The sequence below is a fragment of the Onychostruthus taczanowskii genome, unplaced genomic scaffold (genome assembly GCF_017590055.1).
Source record: "Onychostruthus taczanowskii isolate IOZ18803 unplaced genomic scaffold, ASM1759005v1 scaffold25, whole genome shotgun sequence".
Classification (NCBI taxonomy): Eukaryota; Metazoa; Chordata; class Aves; order Passeriformes; family Passeridae; genus Onychostruthus; species Onychostruthus taczanowskii.
This window is the reverse complement of record NW_024499796.1, coordinates 739,562-758,589: the sequence shown is the minus strand read 5'-3', so window position 1 is coordinate 758,589 and position 19,028 is coordinate 739,562. Positions and strand designations below refer to the sequence as shown.

At 63.6% G+C, this 19,028-nt stretch overlaps 2 protein-coding genes across 2 annotated transcripts; both read right to left on the bottom strand.

The window, feature by feature from the left end:
* Positions 1–1,381: 1,381 nt before the first annotated feature.
* On the bottom strand, positions 1,382–1,888 carry LOC121337011 (RING finger protein 224-like). Its single transcript, XM_041406753.1, has one exon. It carries the CDS (start codon positions 1,886–1,888, stop codon positions 1,382–1,384), a length of 507 nt encoding a protein of 168 aa, XP_041262687.1.
* A 4,514-nt stretch (positions 1,889–6,402) lies between these two features.
* CYSRT1 (cysteine rich tail 1) lies at positions 6,403–8,995 on the bottom strand. Its single transcript, XM_041406751.1, has 2 exons — positions 8,454–8,995; positions 6,403–7,918 (listed from the first exon to the last, which is right to left on the bottom strand). The coding sequence occupies exons 1-2, from the start codon at positions 8,818–8,820 to the stop codon at positions 7,488–7,490; spliced, it is 798 nt and encodes a 265-aa protein (XP_041262685.1). The 5' UTR covers positions 8,821–8,995; the 3' UTR covers positions 6,403–7,487.
* Between the last annotated feature and the right edge of the window lie 10,033 nt (positions 8,996–19,028).

The following is a 19,028-nucleotide window of genomic DNA, read 5'->3' as shown; positions in this document are numbered from 1 at the left end:
CAGTGATAGCTCTTATCCATTCCTTGAAGGCTTTAATTTTTCGCACATTCCCAGGTAATTAAAGGTCCAAGGCAGGACTCACATGGAATTTCTGAACCATGCCATACCTCTGTCTGCCCTGGGGCACCCCAGATCTCAGCTGGGACTGTTTTATGGCAGGTGACACCAAGCGGCAGAATTGTGCATGAGCTCTGTGCAGGGGTGGCTGCTGTCCATGGCTGATGGAATCCTCTGGCTGCAGCCCTGGCCCCAGCACAGGGAATATCCAAGCACCAGGACTGCCCAGGAGACACAAGGTCCCTGCCAGCCCCAGGGAGGCACAGGCTGGGGTCCCCTGCTGAACCCTGAGGGGGTTTCTGGTATTGCAAGGGCTCATAAACGACATGGAAAACAAATGCAGAAAATGGGCCCTGAGGAAGAACTGCAAGAGCTGCTCAGGCAACACCAAGCCCTGGCCAAGAACTGTTTCAGTATCACCCTATGCAGCCCAGTGCTTCCAGTTTGGCCCCTGTTAACCCAGACCAGCTGCCTGGGCTCTTGTCCTTGCACCCTGGTGTGGAGTCAGGCAGGGAAAGCAGGGAAAGGCATGCAGGCAGCAGGGCACAACTGGAAAAACAGCAGCAGGGTTTGTGTGTGCCTGCGTGTGAGGAAAGGGTCAGGCAGGAAAAGCCAAACCTGGCATGAGCCACAGAGCACGAGGCCAAGCAGGAGCTTCTTGAGCCCAGCTCTCCTCCCATACCGGAGCAATGTAGCTGCAGCAACACTGGAGTTTTCCTAACAACTCTGTCATCCTCAGTTTCAACCGTCCTACTATTCCAATGCCAAAATTTTTCATGCAGATGGCCAGCAGAGCAAACACTCCCAGCACAGCAATCCAGCAGGGCAGGTCACTTCTGCCTCCCTCCACCCCGCCACAGGCAGGGCTTGCCCGGGGCCAGGATTGCCAGTGAACACGACCAGGATGTGCAGCCCAGCGGGACCAAAGTGTCTTTAATAGACCCGGAGCTCCCAGGGTGCTGGACACACCCCATGGCATCGCTGTGCCAGGCCCCTGGGGATGGCTCGGTGCCACTGTCCTTGCTGCAGAGCCACATGCACGGGGGAATGGACCATGAGCCAGGCTGTGCTCAGGGGCCAGGGAACCACTGTGATGGCTGGACTGGCTTTCTGAATCGTCAGCAGGGCAGACAGGAAGCATGAGGGGGTGGTAGCGTCCTGATCCCCCGCTCCTGCATCCCAAATCTGGACAGGATGGACAGGAAAGCCCTGCCCAGGCTGAAGCCCTTCCTCGGCCGCCAGCACAACCCCACCACTGCAGCGCACAGTGGGTCTGAGGCACGGCAAAGGTCCCCAGCAGCAGCGCCAGGCCGGCCCCTGGCGCTCAGCTCTCGAAGGCCGCGCTCACGCCGCAGCACAGGCACAGGCGGCAGCAGCCGCGCCGGGGCAGCAGCGCCGGGGGCAGCGGCTCCGGGCACAGCCCCGCCGGCTGCTGGGTCACCGCCGGCTCCTTGCCCGGGCCCTTGGCGGGCAGCGCGGCCGGGCACCTGCCGGCCCCCCGCGGCTGCTCCTTGTCAGCCTTGACGGCCAGGAAGGTGGCCAGGTCGAGGTCGAGCATGGTGACCCCTCCGCGCGGCGTGGGCGTGTTCTGGCGGCACTGCGGGCACGGGATCCAGCGCTGCTCGTTGCTGACCGCGTCCAGGCGCTTCAGGCACGCCTGGCAGAAGGTGTGGCCGCAGTAGAGGCGCCGCGGCAGCCGCACGCCCAGGTCGTAGGAGGAGTAGCAGATGATGCACTCGACGCGCTGGCTGCCCCGGCTCGGGGTGCGCGAGTGCGCCCCGACACACGGTCCCAGATCCTCTGCCCGGGGGCTGCCACCGGCCTGGGACATGCTGGGGAGGGGGTGAGAGGAGCTGTCAGGGCATGGCTGGGGAGGGGGCACAGCGGTGGGATGTCACCTCCGAGTGCCCCCGACACGTGGGGGAGACGGGGACGGGTCCGTGCGGCGGGAGCAGCAGGATCCCCGCCCAGCAGCCCTGCCCGCTGCCTGCCATCCCCGGCCAGCCCTGCCTGGAAGAGCAGGATGCTGCCGCTGCAGTGGCACTGCCGCTACATCCATGGGGATGTGCGTGTCCCAGTGCCACAGCGGGAGCTCTGCAGAGAACACGGGTTGGCCACATCTCAGCAGCCTGCTCAGGGTGCACCCGGGGGCTGGGGGAGCAGGGGGTGAGCAGGAGTGAGGTGGCTGGGTGAGCTGGGGAGCATCACTTGGAGACCAGGCAGTGGCACAGCCCCACCTTCCCCAACCCCCGACTGTGCTGGCACAGGGAGTGGCACAAAGGCTCGTGGGGAGGGGTCTGAGGGGATCTAGCCTCATCTCAGGTGGGGTCTGGTACACACCAGTATATTTGCAAGCTTCTGGAGGCCACCAAGACTCTGTTCCTTCTCCTGAGGTGACCTCAAGTGTTTTGGTGCACACGGGTACCCCTCTCTCCCCTCCTCCCCATTCCCCCATCCCTACCTGTCCTGAGATGCTTCCCAGGGCCTCAGGGTTGGTGGCAGAAGGGCTGTGCTGTCCAGGGCACTGTGGCAGTCCTGTGGGGAGCATCGGAGGCCTGAGCTGCCAGCCAGCTCCCTGTGGCTGCCAGTGGCCGTGGTAGTGGGCAGGGGCTCACCTTTCAGGGACAGGTGCTATTGGATCTGCTGCAGGGAAGCCAAGCCTGGGAGACTGGGTTACAAGCACCTGGGTAACAAAGACCTCTGAAATCTAAACCCAGCAAGGGTCATTAACCATAAGCCTGTGCTTCACTGACAGAAGGAGCCATCCCTGGGAGACCAAGGAGCTCTGGGCTCCATCCTGGTCAGAGAACTTGGATCTTGTCCGGACCTGGGAAGCAGCAACAGAGTCTTCCATGTCCTGGGCCACACTTCAGAGCCAAGAACACCCGGGCAGACATCGGCCGGCAGAGCCCCCCTCGAACTGCAGCAACCCCAGGTGGTCTGGGCTGTGGGACAGCTGTGACAAGAGCGGGGGGCACGGTGGGGTGGCAGGGCTGGGACTGCTGCAGGGACACCGGGGCTCTGTCCCTGTTGGGGCTGGCAGTGCCCACACATGGGGTGTGCTCCCACCTGGAGCCTGGGGGTGATTGTGACCTGCCCTGCCCTTCCCTGTGGGGCTGCAGGCTCTGGGGGCTGAGTTACCAATGCTCAGCATCAGGCTGGGGACACCCCAGCACCCCACAGGGACACCTGCAAGGTGCAGGACCCAGGGGAGGTGACAATGCCAGGGCGGTGTCCCCACAGCTGCCCGGGGTCCGGCAGCCAAGTCCCAGCCTTGGCATGGAGGGGGCTGCAGACTGAAGAGGGGAGAGTGGTAGGGGGACAGATCCTGAGCCCAGGATCCTGGAGGACAAAAGCCCATCCTGGAGGGAGGGCAGGCGGGCCGGGACAGCGGGCAGCATTCCCGCGGGCAGCAGCTCCCACTGCCGGCAGGAGCGGGCCGGGAGACAGGCAGCGCTGCCGTGCTGCCGCCCACAGCGGGCAGCATTCCCGCGGGCAGCAGCTCCCACTGCCGGCAGGAGCAGCGCTGCCGTGCTGCCGCCTCACCAGCGGGCCGTGTTCCCAGCGCTCCTCAGAGAAAGAACTGGGCATTTTGGAAATGAAGATCCCCACAGGGTCACTGAGCTCTGCAGAAAGGCTCAGCCCCTGACACTGGTGCCTGCGAGAGAGGAAGCAGCTCCAGCAGCACAGCACCTCTGGGGCACGTATCCCGCCCCAGGACGCTGACCCAGCCTGCCACAGGCTTCCCGAGGGAGTGCACGGGGGCTGTGTGTGCCATGGGTGCCCAGGCAGGGGTGGCACCCCGTGGCAGGGTTTTGCAGGCAGCCGGGGCAGAGCTGGCTCCTGGTGGGCTCAGCGTGCTCCCTCCAGGGCCATGCCAGGGCTGGGGCTGTCCCAAGCTGTCCTTCTTCCACCCAACACACTGCGCTGGCCTGGCTCACCTGCCACAGGGACAGGAATGCTGCAGTCCCATAGCGAGCTCTGCCAAAAAACTTCTATGGGTGAGAGGGGTGGGCTTAGCTCTGTGCACAGCCGGGGGTGCCCCTGGCACTGCTCAGAGGCAGTGACCCCTCGGGCTGCCTCTGCTGCTCCACACACACATGCACACACACACACACACACACACACACACACACACGCATCCTGCCTGCCCTCCCGCCCCACTCCAGCCCCTCCCAGCCCTGCTCTTCAGCCCTCATGTCCCTCCCTGATGCCAGCAGAGCTGTGTCCCATTGAGGGGCTGTGCCCAGCTGCCCTTGGCCACTTCTGCCCATTGCTGGGCACCCTGGCTTAGCACAGGCAGGGTTTGGGGCAGGGGAGGCCTTGGTGACAGGGGCTGTGCACCTGCCATGCTGACCCCAAGGGCAGCACCAACCCTGCCAAAAGCCCACCTGAATCCAGGAACAGGGAATCACAGAACCATTAAGGTTGGAATATATCTTTTAAGTCATCAGGTCAAATGTCAACCCAGCAGCACCAAGTTCATCACTAACCTATGTCCCCAAGTGCCACATCCACATGTTTTTTGAACGCTTCCAGGGATGGTGACTCCACCACGGCCCTGGGCAGCCTGTGCCAGGGCTTTACAGCTCTTTCAGTGAACTTTTTTTCCTAATATCCAACCTATCCCCTGGCAAAACCTGAGGCCGTTTCCTCTTGTCCTGTCACTTTCTGCTTGGGAAAAGAGACCAACCTTCACCTCGCGACAGCTCCTTCCAGGGAGCTGTGTGGAGCAATAAGGTCTCCCCTCAGGGAAGGCAGATCTGCAATCAGCAGCGACACACATGGATGGGAAACGTGTTTCCCTGTTCCCAGGATCATCCGCGGGCTGCAGGGACCTTCGGCACCGCGACAGGGAGCGGCAGCCTCAGGGAGAGCAAAGGTCTGATGGGGATGAGCCAGAGCCCTGCACGCCACCCGCGCCCAGAGGCAGGAGGTGGCAGTCACCCAGCAGAGCCCTGGGCACCCCGGGCGCAGGGAAGGCGGACACAGCCGGGGAGCGCCCGCGGGGCAGATCCCGGCTCATCAGAGCCCAGCCGGGTCTGGGGCCGCAGCCTGCACCCTCCCCTGCTCGCCCCCCTCCCCTGCTCCGGTTTAATCATTGCCCGCCTGTCTGGCAGGCGCTGCCGGCCGCTCCCGCCGCCTTTGCCATGGCCCCGGGGCTGGGCAGAGCGAAGGGCAGCGGTGACACACGGCACATGTGGCACCCTGCCCTGCCCCCGAGCCCCCGGCCCGCTCGTTCCGCTGTGGCCCTGGGCTGTGCCGAGGCACCGCACACCTTGGGGACACTTTTTTGTCCCCGTGCGTGTCCCGCAGAGCCCGGGCAGCCCCCGCTCCGGCTGTGACGCGTCCCTGCCCGCCACACGCACGGGGCAGGGCTGGCGACACGAAAGCAAACAAGGGGTGGATCTGCCCGTCCCCACTGCGGTCTGGGCAGGAGAACAAGGGAGCTCCTTGTGCAGGGCGGGCACGGAGCGGCTGTGTCCCTGGCAGCCGCACAGCCCCGGCTCCCACCGCCCTGGGACCTGCGCCAGGCGGGGGGGGCAAAGCTCTGCCAGGCCAGCGCCACCCCAGCCCAGAATATCCCGGGTGGGGGGGGGGATTGCAAGGGGGATGGGCTCCCAGGCCGTGGCAGGCTCCTGGGGTGGGCTCCCAGCAGGGGTGGGCTTCCCGTGGCATCTGTGTGGTGGCACCCGAGCACTGCTGGCACCCGGTGCTCGTGGGGCCGCAGTGCAGCTGGGCTCCAAGCAGTGGGGGATTGCAACCACGGTGGGCTCCCACTGCTGAGGGACACCCAGGGGGTCCCAGCCAGCCCGGGCAGTGTCCCAGAGCCCACCCAGCTGCCCAGCCAGGAACTCCCCTATTCCAGGCCCTTCCTCAGCCTCTCCCAAAGACTTACAAAGTCTTTCCAGACAGGACAGTCATCCAGCTTGGCAGGGCTGGGCTGAGCACCAGCCAGCATCCCAGACAGGCAGGAGCAGCCTGTACTGGGAACGCCTGGGCACTGCTGGACCCAGGCTGGCACTGCTGGACCTGGGTTGGTAGTGGGGCACCATGCAACAGCCAAAGAGCTCAGCATGAGCTGCTGCTGCCACAAGTCAGCAGGGCAACAGTTAAGCCTGGTTTGGAGGCTTTAGCACTGCCCTTACACACCCATCAGGGAAAGCAAGAAGTGACACGGGAATCCCAGAAAAACCTGGGTGGAGGGAAGAGGCACACCTTGGCAGGGCAGGAGAGGGCAGTAATTTTATTTGCAGCACCCTGAAGTCATCTGCAAACACAGGCACTTCTCTCAAGCCCCGGTCTTGCAGAGCAGACAGTCCTGCAGCAGCCAGGGAGCAGAGCAGCTGTCCTGGGACACCAGCACCAGGGAGGGCTGCCAGCACCAGGGAGGGCTGTCAGCACCAGGAAGGCACGTCAGCACCACGGCGGGACATCAGCACAACAGCAGGCTTGTTCCAGGTCGATGGCAGCAGCCCCAGCCAAAAGCCCAGCCTGGAGAAGCCACAGCACACGGGGAAGAGCCAGGCGGCTCCTCCCACCTTCCTGCAAGCCCTGGGAGCTGCAAAAGGCCAATGCTGGGCCTCTGCATCCCCAGCAATGTGCCCAAGTGCTGCCCGACTGCTGGAGCTGGGCCAGCCCTCTGTGCTGGACCTGTCTCTGGGATGCAGATGGGACAAGAGGTTGTGCCCAGCACGCCACAAGCCTGGCAGGAGGAACAGAATGGGGCTGGGGGTTTCCTGGCACTGGTGCATTAATGCTCATATCCATGCTGTGCCAGCAGGTGCTGCCCTGGAGCCTGGCCCAGCACTCTGCCATGCTTTGGCTGTCTGTCTTTCCTGTTTCCATCGCTCTGCCCCATGAGCAGTGTGGTGAGGAGGGTCAGCATCCAGATGGAGTCTCGTGCAGGGGCCGGCAGCACTCCTGTGATGCTGTGGGAGGGGGGAGGACTCACTTCTGGGCAAGTGGGTCCCTGTGCCAGCTGGAGGCTTGTCCCTGGCTCCTCTCCCCTGCTCCAAGACAGTGACGATGATGTCTTCCTCTGCCACGCACACAGGGCTGCCACCATCCAAACCCAGCCATGAGCAGGTGGGCACTGCCCACCCCTTCCCAGGGCGGAGGTTCCCAGCACTGGGGCGCAGACAGGGGCTCTGTGTGGGATCCCAGGCTCAGTGCTGCCCCGTCTCCAGTGTTGTCACTTCCTGTGACAGCTGTCCTGGCACACATCATCCTCAGGGCTCCTGGGCCCCATGGCCCATCTGAAAGGTGCACATCATCAGCACATCTGGCTGCAGAGTTCACAGGTAAAAAGCAATGTCAGTCCTGCCAGTGCCAGCTCTGCCAGGGGTGCCCAGGCCAGCAGTCATGTCCCTGTGGGGTCACCTGGCCCCATCTCATGGTCACACATCCTGTGTGTGCAGGGAGAGCCCTTAGGAGATGACACAGCAGCACTTTGGGCAGCAGGAGCAGCACCTGCAGCAGCCACATCTCCTGCCAGCCTCCTGCTCCTGGCCCTTGGGTGGCTTGTTCAGGGTCACAGTGTAGAAGGAGGCAGATGAGTCCCCATTGGGCGCCCTCAGGCTGGCATAGGGGTTGTAGGGACGGGACCAAGACTTGTCTGTGGAGATGGTTGGGCTGTTCCAGCCGTTGGCAAGCTCTGTGTGCCCCTCGGTGCCGTAGGAGGGCACGGCCGCGGGGTTGGCGATGATGGTGGGCTCGTCTCTCAGGTAGCGAGTGATGAAGCTCTGCTGGAACTGCTCCCGTGGGATGTTGACGCTGGCATAGGGGTTCTCCACGGTGACTCCCCGATCCATCTCCCTGCCCCTTGTCAGACACGAGGCCTGTCTGGCACTGCCCACCCCTGCAGGACAGAGCCCCCGTCACCCCGGCTGTCAGGGGTGCTCTCGCAGCAGCAGAGGGACCCCTGGCAGACCCCACTGGGTTGGGTGCCGGGTGCAGAGCTGTGCTCCCCACTCCCTGCCGACCCCAAGGGACCTCCACAAGGGACACATGGACCCACCAGAGCCAGGAGGGGAGCAGGAGCGGGGGTGCAGGGGGTGAGCGGGGCACTGGGAGGCAGCAGGGGATGCTGAGTGGGGCAAAGAGTGCAGGTAGGGCAGTGGGGTGGGATAGGGATCTCTAGGGGACACAGAGCAGGAGGGAAAGAAGTGGGGAGAGGAGCGGGAGGAAAGGGACTGCGGGGGAGTGGAAAGGCAGAGGGAAGATGGGACAGGACACAGGCAGTGGGGATAGGGATTGGGGACGGGACAGGCGGTGGGAGGTGGGGAATCGGGGAGGGGGGCGCAGAGGAAGAAGGAGGGCAGGCAGGGGAAGAGGCGCAGGGGGGAGCAGGCAGGACGCGGGCACGGTGGGGGCAGCGATCCCCCGGTACTCACCGAGCGCGCGGCTCCGGCCGCCGCGGGGCCGCTCTGCCCCGGCTGCGCTTCCTCCTGCACGGACCGCCCCGAGCGGCGCCGCCCCGAGCGACCGACAGACAGACGGACCGGCCCCACAGACACACAGACGGACCGGCCGCGAGACAGCGGGGCAGGAACACCCCGCAGCCAGAGCCCGCCCACTGCCCAGCCCAAACACCACCCCCCAGCCCAGCCCACCGCACACTGGCACAAGGCAGGGGCCACAAGGAACTGGGCACTGGACAATGGGCACTGGGCACTGGGAGCTTGGCAGTGAACATGGACACTGCTCAGGGGCCACTGGGACCACAACCGGACAGGGACACTTGGCACTGGACAGGGGCATTGGGCACCAGGCAAGGCCATCAGTACCGAGGCACCAAACCAGCACCAGCCACTGGTACCAGGAACTGGGCACCAGGAGTGGGTACCAGCACCAGTATGGGCACTGGCACCAGCACCACACAGTGCACAGAGAGCACCACACAGCAGGCAGTGTCACTATGCACTGTCACCACCACCAGGACCGGGCACTGACACCAGTACAGCCACCAGTGCCATCCACAGGCACCGTGTGCCATGCACCGGGCACTGAGCTCTGGACACTGGCGCCAGCACTGGCACCACACTGGTTCTGGGCAGCAGGCAGGGACTGGGAGGGGGGCACTGCACTCCACAGGTCTGTGGGCACCAGCAAACCCTGAGCACCAGGCACTGGGCAGAGGGCACAAGCACCATGCACATGTCCTGAGCACCGGGCAGGGCACACCAGCTCTGCACCCTCTGGCAGTTCCCAGGGCCCCCTGCCAGGCTCTGCCTGTCCCCATGGGCACCCAGGGCCCTGCAGCCCAGGGTCCCACAGCCCCTGCCAGCCTCTGTCCGCCCTGCCCAGCCCTGAGACCCCAGTGCCAGGGCTCTGCAGGGCTCATCCCTGCTTGGCTGTGGTGTGGCCCTGTGCCCCCCAACAGGATTTTTCCATGGTGGGTTTGAGGGGTTTCCAGGGCACTGCTGGATGGCAACACCACGAGGCTGGATGGAGGGAGGACGTGGCTGTGCCAGGGCAGGGAGGGGGGTGCTGGCACCTGTGCCAGTCCCTAGCACCAGGAGTGATGTAGTAGAAAAGATGCAGACATTCAGCACCCTCCACGCTGCCCCATCCATGTCCCTGCCGTGTGACTCTGCTGTGATGTCCTCATCAGAGTTCCTATTCCCAAGGCCCCCAGAGTGGCTTGTGCAGAGCCCCAACATCTTCCCACAAGCATTTCTGTGCAGAACCTGCCCCTCCCCTGAGCCTCAGGGATGATGGCACGGCATCCTCCTGGACAGGCTGGGGACAAACACCTCAAATTGCAGCTGAACCCTGCTGGGAGCGAATTACATTTCACACTTTGCAAAGGGAAAAGCCACTTCCTTCTGGCCATCCTTCTGACAACAGAAAATATTTCTCCCTGTCCTAAGGAGCAGGGCTGCCCAAGCCAGCCCCTTGGCACCCATGGAACAAGCAGGAGAGCTGAGAGGGAGAAGGGAGCCTGCCTGCCCCTGGCAGCACTGTCCCTGGGATGAAGCTGCCAGCACCTGCTGCAGTCCCCAGCTCCCTGCCTTCCCTCTGGGGCTGATAGCTCTGGCCCCGAGCCCGCTGGGCTGGCAGCTCCCAGAATGGGCTTTCCCTACAAGGAGACTCAGCAGCCTTCCAGGTGGTGGAGGAAAAGGAAGATGGAGGCCTGGGATTTTTGGGAGGAGAAGTTGACCCTCCTCTGAGCAGTTCTAGCATCGAGAGAGGGGCCTCATGCACTTCTGTGCCTCAGTTCCCCTCCAAGGGCTGCGAGGGGGATGCAGCAGAGCACTCTCTGTGTTGTGACAAATCAACACACAGCTCTTGGGTTTGAAAGCTGCAGAACTCCTGCACAAACCCCTCAGGGCTTTTCTGCCACCCCAGGTCACCTGGAGGAGAGCCACCAGCAGCCCCTGTCCCTTCACTGGGACTCGCTGCTGCCGAGTATTCCCCTCTTGAGCTGTTTCCCCACAGAAAAAGTCATCTATCTGACTAGGGAGGAGTGGAAAAAGGCTTTTTCCATTTCCTGCCCCAGTGTCCCGCGGAATCCCAGCCCCGCCTGGCCGTGGCTGGAGTGTCCCTGCCTGCGCAGGGGATGTCGCTGTGGATCTCTCCAGCAGCACTTTCCCCTTCCTCGCAGAGCCTCAGGACTGGCTGGGTTTGTTTTTCAGCCCCAGATCTCCATGCCCAGCCCTGCTCCTGAACAGCTCTGCTTGCAGGGAGCTGCGAGGCTGCACGTCAGGCACAGCCCGGCTCTGGGGGACCCCGAGAGCCTGCAGCCCCCGTGTCCCGACTTTCCCAAGGGCTGCCACCTGAGCGTCAGCTCACAGAACCCCGGGTGGGGACATCCCACACGCTGCTGCCCGGGGCTGCAGACCCAGGCAGCCGCTCGGAGCAGCGTCAGCCGGGATCGGACGTGCCGCCCTGCCGGGGGGGTCTCTCGGCTCCCTCGGCACCCCGCCGTGGCAGCTCCGATCTCGCAGGCACCTCCTGGATACCCTCAGTCCCCGCATGGCAGATCTGTGGCAGCCCCAGATGAGGAGAGCTCTCACCAGCCAGGAGCAGCAACAACTAATCTGGAGCCTGGAGTTCAAACATCTCATTTCTTGCCAAGAAATTCCCCAAATCGAGATCCAAGGGCCACATCCAGAAATCATGTGTTGATACTTGGAGGATTTATAGATGATGGAGGATCCTCAGGTGGAAAAGTTGCTGCACCAAAGCTCAAGCTGCTGGTTTGGAGTTGTCCCATGTGGGATTCCCCAAGCTGGGAGCTGGCAGGTGCAGAAGAGCTGTACCCTCCTTGAGTACATGGAAGAGTTGAATTAATGTGAGGCTCTCTGTGACTTAAAACCAGCCTGATTTCCTGCAATTGTTTGCAGGGGGAAAAGAAATAAACAGAAAAAAACAACCAAAAGCTCAGTGCCCACCCTGGAAATGTCCTGTGCTGGGGGTGATGGAGAGGGAGGTTCTCAGAGATGCCACACTACTTCCAGAGGAATACTTTGAGGAGGAACCTGGGAAAACCAGGAGGGAGAGGGGGAAAAAGCCAACCATGGTGCTGGCTTGTGAACTTGCTGGGAGCCTGAAAACGAGGGGGCAGCCCCGTGGAGGGGGCTGGGTTTCCAGCAGGGGCTGCAGGTGCTGCAGAGGCAGGAACATCCCCAAGCCTGGGACATGAGCCAGGAGGAAAGTGCTGGCTCAGGAATTCTCAATCCCACTGCATGGGTTCCACGGCAGGGCACCCACAGCCCCTGACCTGTGTGACCCAGCACGAGCAGTTGGGAGTTCTTGCAGGCTTCCAGTAACTGCAGGGATCCCCTGGGATGCCTTAGCTCGCTGGTGCTTCACACACAGCAAAAGGCACATTTATTTTGTAAAAAACCATCCAAACAAACAAACCAATCAGAAAGCCACAGGCACGTCCTGTTCCTGGTCCTCTTTTTGCAGGGGACAGGTACTTGTGTGGCATCCCAGCGCTGGAGCTTCCCCAGCTCCAGCTCCTCCCGGGGCTCTCCCAGGCACCAGAATACAGAACTCCCGAACCGATGGGTTTGTAAGCAGTTCCCTGGGGCTGCCGGGCGGTGCAGTGCCTGGCGCAGGCACAGGAGGGTGGTGATGTTCTGTGCAGCCCGTCATTGCCGGCGGATGGTGAAGGGAGACGCTTCCTAGAGAGAAAGGTTTTGCCACCCGCGGAGGGGAGAGCTCGGTGAGCCCCCAGGGCAGATGGTGGCCGCTCACCAAACCTTGGGGGGGCTGAAGGCTTCGCTGAAGATCAGGAGAGCCCGTGGGTGGTTGGTGTGAAGAAAGGACACGGGGAGGGGTTGGGCCAGCGCAGAGATGGGAGGGCAACCCCCAAATTCAGGCTGTGTGAAACGCACGGGGGATGATTTCCTCTGCGACATCGCAGGTCTCCCACCGTGGAACGCTGCCGGGTGAGGTCTTCCTCAAGGCTTTGACCTTAATTCTCAGCTGCCTCCTCATTAAAATCAGAGTGAGGCCCGGGGGTACGGAAGGAGAGATCACAGGGAGTGGGAAGCACCAGTGGGGTGAGCATCCCAAACAGGAACCCCACAGATCAGTGTCACCAGCACCGGGGCTCAGCTGTCACCCACTGAGGAGGGGCTGTGGGATGAGGGTGCCGTGGAGGGGATCCCACTGGTGCAGGTCTGAGGGGCACAGAGCAGGACCCAGGGGTAAAGCTGCCAGAGACATGGTTCTTGGGGGCTCATGGAAGCTGCAGGATTTGGTGCTCTGTGCCCTTGAGCAGCACAGCCTCTCACTAACACCCCGGGTGGAAAACTCCAGCACAAAACCCAGCCTGTGTCGCCAGGCCTGTGCTCAGCACCCCACGTGCAAAGACCCTGCCTGCTTGTGTCCACGTCTGCCCGGGGCATGCAAGGAGTTCCCACAGCTCCTGGTTCCCTCTCAGGGGAAGCCACGTGTCCCAAAGCATGGCAGCAGCTTCTAAAGCCCAAATGGAGCCTGGAAGCGACCTGCCAAAGCTGCTCGGTGGGAGGGATTTCCCGGGGGGGCAGAATGTGACCCGTGCCTCGGGTCAGCAGCTGTGTGCACACACCGGGCTGTCCTGGCCCCGGCACCGCCCTGCAGCCGGGCAGCTCCGGGCAGCCAGCTCTGTGCGGAGGGGCAGCACAGGCTGCTCTGCAGGAGAGGCTCTCCCGAGGCTGCTGCTGCTCCCCTGCAGCACAGCGCGGCCCCGAGCAGGCTGGCAGCTCCTCAGAGCACAAGCGTCCCCTGCCAGCGCCATCCTGCTGGCGCTGCGCTCTCCCGATGTGACATCCCAGCCACCCTGCAGGCTCACGGCTGGCGACACGGATGCACAGCCGGGGCACCGTCCCCTGCCGGGCACTGCCGGTTCCCGCGGGGACAGGGACGCTGCAGAGGCACGTCCGCGGTGCCCGGTGAGCCGGGGCTGCTCGGAGCCCGTGCTGCTGTCAGACCCCGGTGCGGGGATGCTGCAGAGCCCAAAGCCTCTCCAGCTCAGTGCCAGGCTCTCCCCTTGGCAGGGGGATGCCGCGTTCCTCAGGGATGACGAGTTGGATACATAACCCGGTGTCCAGGCTGGCACGGCCGCACCGACATCACAGGAGTGGGCCGGCGCCTGGCCCGCTGCCGGCCTCTCCCCGGGCTGCAGGAACCAGAGGGGAGCCGGTTTCCTTATCGCCCTCCCGCAGCCCCCCTCGTCCCTCTCCCCTGCGGCTCCCGGCCCGGCCGCCCCCGGGTCACGCCGGGGCTTGGCAGCGGCGCGGGGGAAGCGAGCATTGTGGCTGCCCACTGCGGCCCGGCTGGAGGAGAAAGCAAGGATTTCCTGGCCTGGAGCAAGTCCTTCCCGTCTCCTCCCAGCTGCCGAGAGCCTTGGAGCTGAGGGTGGGCTGCTCCCAACAGGATTCGGACCAGGAGCCAGGGGCTGCCCCTGCACGGAGCTGCTGCTGAATGTGCAAGGAAGCAGGAGGCAGCACGGATGTGGGCGCTTCTGTTGGCAGTGCCAAAATCGCCCCCTCTGCTCCATCCCTCCCATAAACAAAATCCCTGCTCAGGCAGAGTCTTTGGCCAGCACAGAGGTGCTCCCCTTGGTGCTCGTGCATTCTACCCCACAATGTTCCACGGGGACAGGGGCAGCTGGGTGGACTTGTGCATTCCCACAGGGCAATTTGCCCATTGCCAAGCTCAGCCCAGCCCCACGACAAGTGGATGCTGTGGGGATCTGTGCCCATGGGCAGACCCTGCAGCTCCCTGCGCAGAACCAGGCAGCAGCAAACAGCCTGTCGTGTCTTCCGAGGCTGCATCCCACACAGACACCTGGAAAAGGGGCTGTAAGAGCCCCAGCTGGGACACGGGGTTGGGCAGCTCACATGCACAGCCACGTTTCTTCCTGCTCAAATGTCACTTCTCCTTCCTGCGGAGGGAGCAGCCGAGGCGGGGGCAGCTGCTGCTCCCACCCTGAGCAGCCACGTGGGCGATGCCGCGGCTTCCGCTGTGCCACGACCTTGTGCAGTGACTGCACCTGCCGATGGCTTTTTTAGGACAAGGGCTGGTTTCCTGCTATATTTCCGTGATTGAAAGTTTCCAGTCCTGGGGATGGCTGTGGCAGAAGGGCTGTCATTCATCTCCTGGCCTGGAGCATTCCCAGCACTTTGCCATCCTCTCCTTCGGCCCCTGCCCCGGGATGGATTAGGGATGGCACCATCTCGCCCCGGTGAAAGCTTGGCCGTGGATCTGGGGCTGCTCTCCGCACGGGCAGCCGGCAGACCCTGCGCAGCACCCAGCTCCAGCTAAGCCCTTGGCTCCGGCTCTCTCCCAGCGGAGGTCTGGTTTCTGTCCTGCCGCCTGCTTGTCCTCCCTCGCTCCAAACAGTCCCCGTTTGTTTGGCTGGAGCTGGGGCCGCGTGCCTGGGCCGCCTGTGCACAACGGCTCCTTGTTCACCGCCTCCCTCCCCGCTCGCCCCTCGCCTGTTTTAGCAATTATCCCAATTAGCTGTGCCCTCTCCCTGCTCCCCAGCTGCACCTCGGACCCTCATCCCTCCTGCTCCGCAGCGGTGGCAGCAGCGCTGCTGTCCGGATGGGGCCGGCCCCGGGCCAGCGGGATGTGGGCACCGGGGCGACGGCTGCCACCTTCCTGGGTGGGAAATAGGCAGCCTGTGCAAAATCCAGGTGGTTGCGGTCCCTGCGGAATCCCAGGGCTCTCTTCAATCCTTTTTGGCACTTGAGGAGGGTGAGGAAGCTGTGCCGAACCTGCAGCTCCCGGGATGCCGCTGGCATTTGCCTCTTCTCCTTCGCATCGCCCGGGTGGGTGCTGCCCGTGCTGCCCCAGCCGCACCCGGTGCCCCTCCTGCCTCGCGGCCCGGGCGCGGGGTGCAGCCGGACGTTTTCCTGTCGCCCCGACCCTCGAGCCACCGCCACGGCACCATCCTCGTGCTCCCACGGCCGCCAGCTCAGCCGGAGCCGGGGGCGGGCGGGCGCAGGTTGAGGTTTCCCCCCGCTGACGAAGGCTGAGGCAGCGGAGGGGCCTTTCCACAGCAGTTTCCGGCAGTGCCGTGCTCCAGGGCCCCCTTCTCCTCTGCCCCTGAGCCCACGGAGAAGCCGGAGTGCAATCCCTGGGGAGGCGCTGGGCACAGGAACATCCCTGCCGGCAGAGCCCAGCGAGAGGAGCAGGACCAGTTATTCCTCTCAGACTGGAAACCCAGGGCAGGCAAAGCCCCGGATCCTCTGCCCGTGGCCACGCCAGCCCCTGCAATGGTCGCAGCAGCGTGGGCAGCCCCCTGGCAGCACCCCCGTGCTGCAGCCGTGCGGGGACACGGCACCTTGGCAGGGGCAGCACCAGGCAGGGCCAGCACCGGGGCTGCCGCTCCCGGCGTGGCTCCGAGCGCCCTGCCCGCGCTGACAGCAGCCGCGGGCTCCCGGGGTTTGATCTTTACCGCTCGAGCCGGGCTGTCTGCTCCCATTTGCGTCTGCCGAGGGAGGGATGCGAGCGCCGGGCTGGCGCAGGCTGGCAGCTCCGTGCTGGCACGCAGGCAGCCGCCGGGCAGGCAGCCCCTGCGCTGCTGCAGAGCCTCCTCCGCAGCCCTGCCCGCCCCAAACCCCGCGCGCAGATCAGGGTCCTGCAGAAGCCAGGGCCGGGTGAGCCTGGGCAGGGGGGGCTCCCAGAGATCCCGTGTGCCTTGCTGGGGAACAGCCCTCAGCCTTGAGCCTGCACCTTAAAGCAGAACCCCTGAGCTTGCAGCCAAAACTGCCCCTTCTTCCCCATCCGCGGGACCACGACGGCTCCAGAGCGCCTGGAGGGCACTGGTGCTCTAAACGGAGCACACCGAGCCGTGTGTTCAGTGCCCTGCAGAGCTTCCTGTTCCCCCCCCCAAACAGACATATGCCACCAGCAGACAGGGACATGGCTCGTGGTGGTCCAGGTCTCTGGTTACCTCTGTCCTGTTCTGGGGACACGGCAGAGTCCCAGTGGCACCCGACAGCTCCTGCAGCTGTCTGGACATGCTGGGTTCCCCTCCCCAGGTGGAGCCCTGGTTTCTCTTACATGGAATGGCCTCACCTCCCCATGTCACCCTGGCTACAGTGCTCTACTTGCCTCCCCACGGCCTGCACAGGAGCACCAGGCTGCTGCAACCCACTTGTGCCCAAAGGTCTCCCAAGGCAGTGGACAAGAAGTCCTCTCTGGAGGGAGCAGAGGGGAAAGACAGGCCTCAAGGTCCTCAGCAGCATCCCAGCATCCTGGCAGCAGACACACTGGCCCTGGCTCTTGGAGGACTGGAGAAATCAGGGTGATGAAACCCCAGGGCCAGACAATGCTGTTAGCCCCAGGGAACAGCCCCAAGAGCTGGTGCAGCCCCCCATGCCTGCCCCGTGGGATGCAGCCCCTGCCAGGACCCTCTGCCACGGGGCCCACGCTCACAGCTCCCACCCATGGCAGCACTGGGGAGTTCAGCAGCTCGAGCAGGATGGTGACCCACTCCCTGTTCCAACCTCCCACCCGCAGGCCTGCCAGCCCCCCTTCCCCCTGCTGCAGCTCCACCACACGCTCAGACCAAGCCTTGGCTCTGGGAGCAGCAGCAGCTCCTGCTCAGGCAGCCCCCAGGGCCCCGCAGCCTCTGCCAGAGCAGGAGCCGTGCCCAGGGCCAGCTCCCAGCTGTGCACCCACACAACCCCCCGGAGGGTTACAGGCATGCAGGGAAAACAAAACCCTCAGCTCCACACTCAGATTCACCCAGCTGACCCAGAAATGCAGCCGTGGTGCTCCACACAAGAGCTTGGGTTGCCCGAGTGAGAAGAAGAGCCAGCAGGAGAGGCAGGGGTGCTGCCAGCTGCTGAGAGCGGGGATGGGGGAGTGCACTGTGCCCTCAGGTCCTGTTGGGAACCCCAGGACAGTCACACCGGGACAGCAGATCCCACCACCTGTGAGCACAGCCACAGCCTCGGGCGCGGGGCTGTGCCCAGAGAAAAGGATGCAGCAGCCTGGAGCCACGCCGGGCTCCCTGGGTCCCATCTTCTGCCTTCAGGGAAGCTTTCCTGCAAAAGCTGAAATTATACTGCAAAACCAAACCACTGCCTCGGTGTGGGCTGCTGCTCGGAGCTGTGTCCCAGTTGAGGCAGCACCCGGGAAGGAGGATCAGGACTCCAAGCACCGCGGCAGCCGTGCCAGGACCGCCGTGTCCCACCGGGCACCCCGAGGGCACAGGCGGCCGCCGCTGCTCCTCTTCCCTGACCCAGTTTGTGCCTGGCCGCGGCATCCAGGAGAGCAGCGCTGGCAGGTTACGAGCGCCGGGCTCTCCCCGGAGCCAGCGCAGCAAACGCTAAATGTCACCTCAATTACGAGGCGCCTGCCGCAGCCCCAGCGCCGGCACCGGAGCCGCCCCAGCTGCGCTGCGCCCGCCCAGCCCGAGAAGGAGGGCTGGGACGGTGGCTGGGTCCCAGCTCTAGCACATGCTCTGGTTTCTTCTGAGCCCCGAATCCCTCGGGCTCTGTAAAGCCAGGCATCAGCTGGGCTGCACGGGCTAGGGGAAGGCTTCTGCAGAGCTGCCATTTCTATTTCTGGGCCAGCCCTGTCCTGTTTTCCTTGGACACAAGGTGTTTTCTAAAGGAAGTGGGTCTTCCTTGCACCCTTTCACCCCTGAAATGCAGCTCTAGGTCTTTGTGGTCGTCGTCCCCGCCTGGGCCAGCAGTCCCTGGGGAGCTGCGGACCACCCCCCTCCCCCCAATTCCCCAGTGGCATAGCTGTGCTGCTGTGGTGTCACCAACCAGACAGGAGCTTCTCAGGGAAGTCAGTGGGACTGTGCCTACCTGGGGCTGGGGAAGGTGCAGCTTCAGATGAAGAAGGGGGCTCTGATGGGAGCAGGGGCCCCACTTGCCCCATAGGGCCCGTGGGTCAGACTGTGGCCAGTTTGTCACTCTGGACCTCACGTGGGGCAGCTTCGAAGGACATCGCACCGCCTCTCTGTGCCCTGGTCTACTGTTTGGCCCTCAAACAGAAAAAGATTTTCCCTGTGTAGCTATAGGGAAATACAACTGGAATTTCCCATGTCCGCGCTTGTGGCTACAGATCCCCATCCTCTCTCCCTCCTCTCAGGAGATAACAGTACATTTTCCATAAGTGTTCTCTTCTGGCAGCTGAGCAACCCCAGGTCTGCAGGCAAGGAATTGATGGGGAGGGGAATGAAGGTCACCACATCTGAGGAGAGAGGATGTGGTCCCTCTGGCCCTGGCCCCTTGACCTCCCCCAGCCCATGTGCATCCCCGCTCCTCCTACTCCTTCCTCCTGCTCAGTGCACCTCCTGCAACTCCAGCAAGGTGGGGCCCCTCTTCACAGCCAGGGTTCATAGAAGTGAGCACAGTATTAATCACTAATAATAAAAATAATGATTAAACCCCTCGGAATCTGTGGGGGCTTTAGGAACATCCGTAACCTTCAGGCTGATCAGAGCACCAGGTGTGCACCTCAGGGTTTGTGCAGCTTCAGACACTTTGGAGATCTTCTGGGCA

Bases quoted from the DNA above. Each gene is read 5' to 3' on its own strand.
- LOC121337011 (XM_041406753.1), bottom strand. From the start codon at position 1,888: ATGTCCCAGGCCGGTGGCAGCCCCCGGGCAGAGGATCTGGGACCGTGT.
- CYSRT1 (XM_041406751.1), bottom strand. From the start codon at position 8,820: ATGCCCCTGTCCAGTGCCAAGTGTCCCTGTCCGGTTGTGGTCCCAGTG. The intron at 7,919-8,453 runs GTGAGTACCGGG...TCTGTCCTGCAG, and splicing joins CGGCCGGAGCCGCGCGCTCG to GGGTGGGCAGTGCCAGACAG.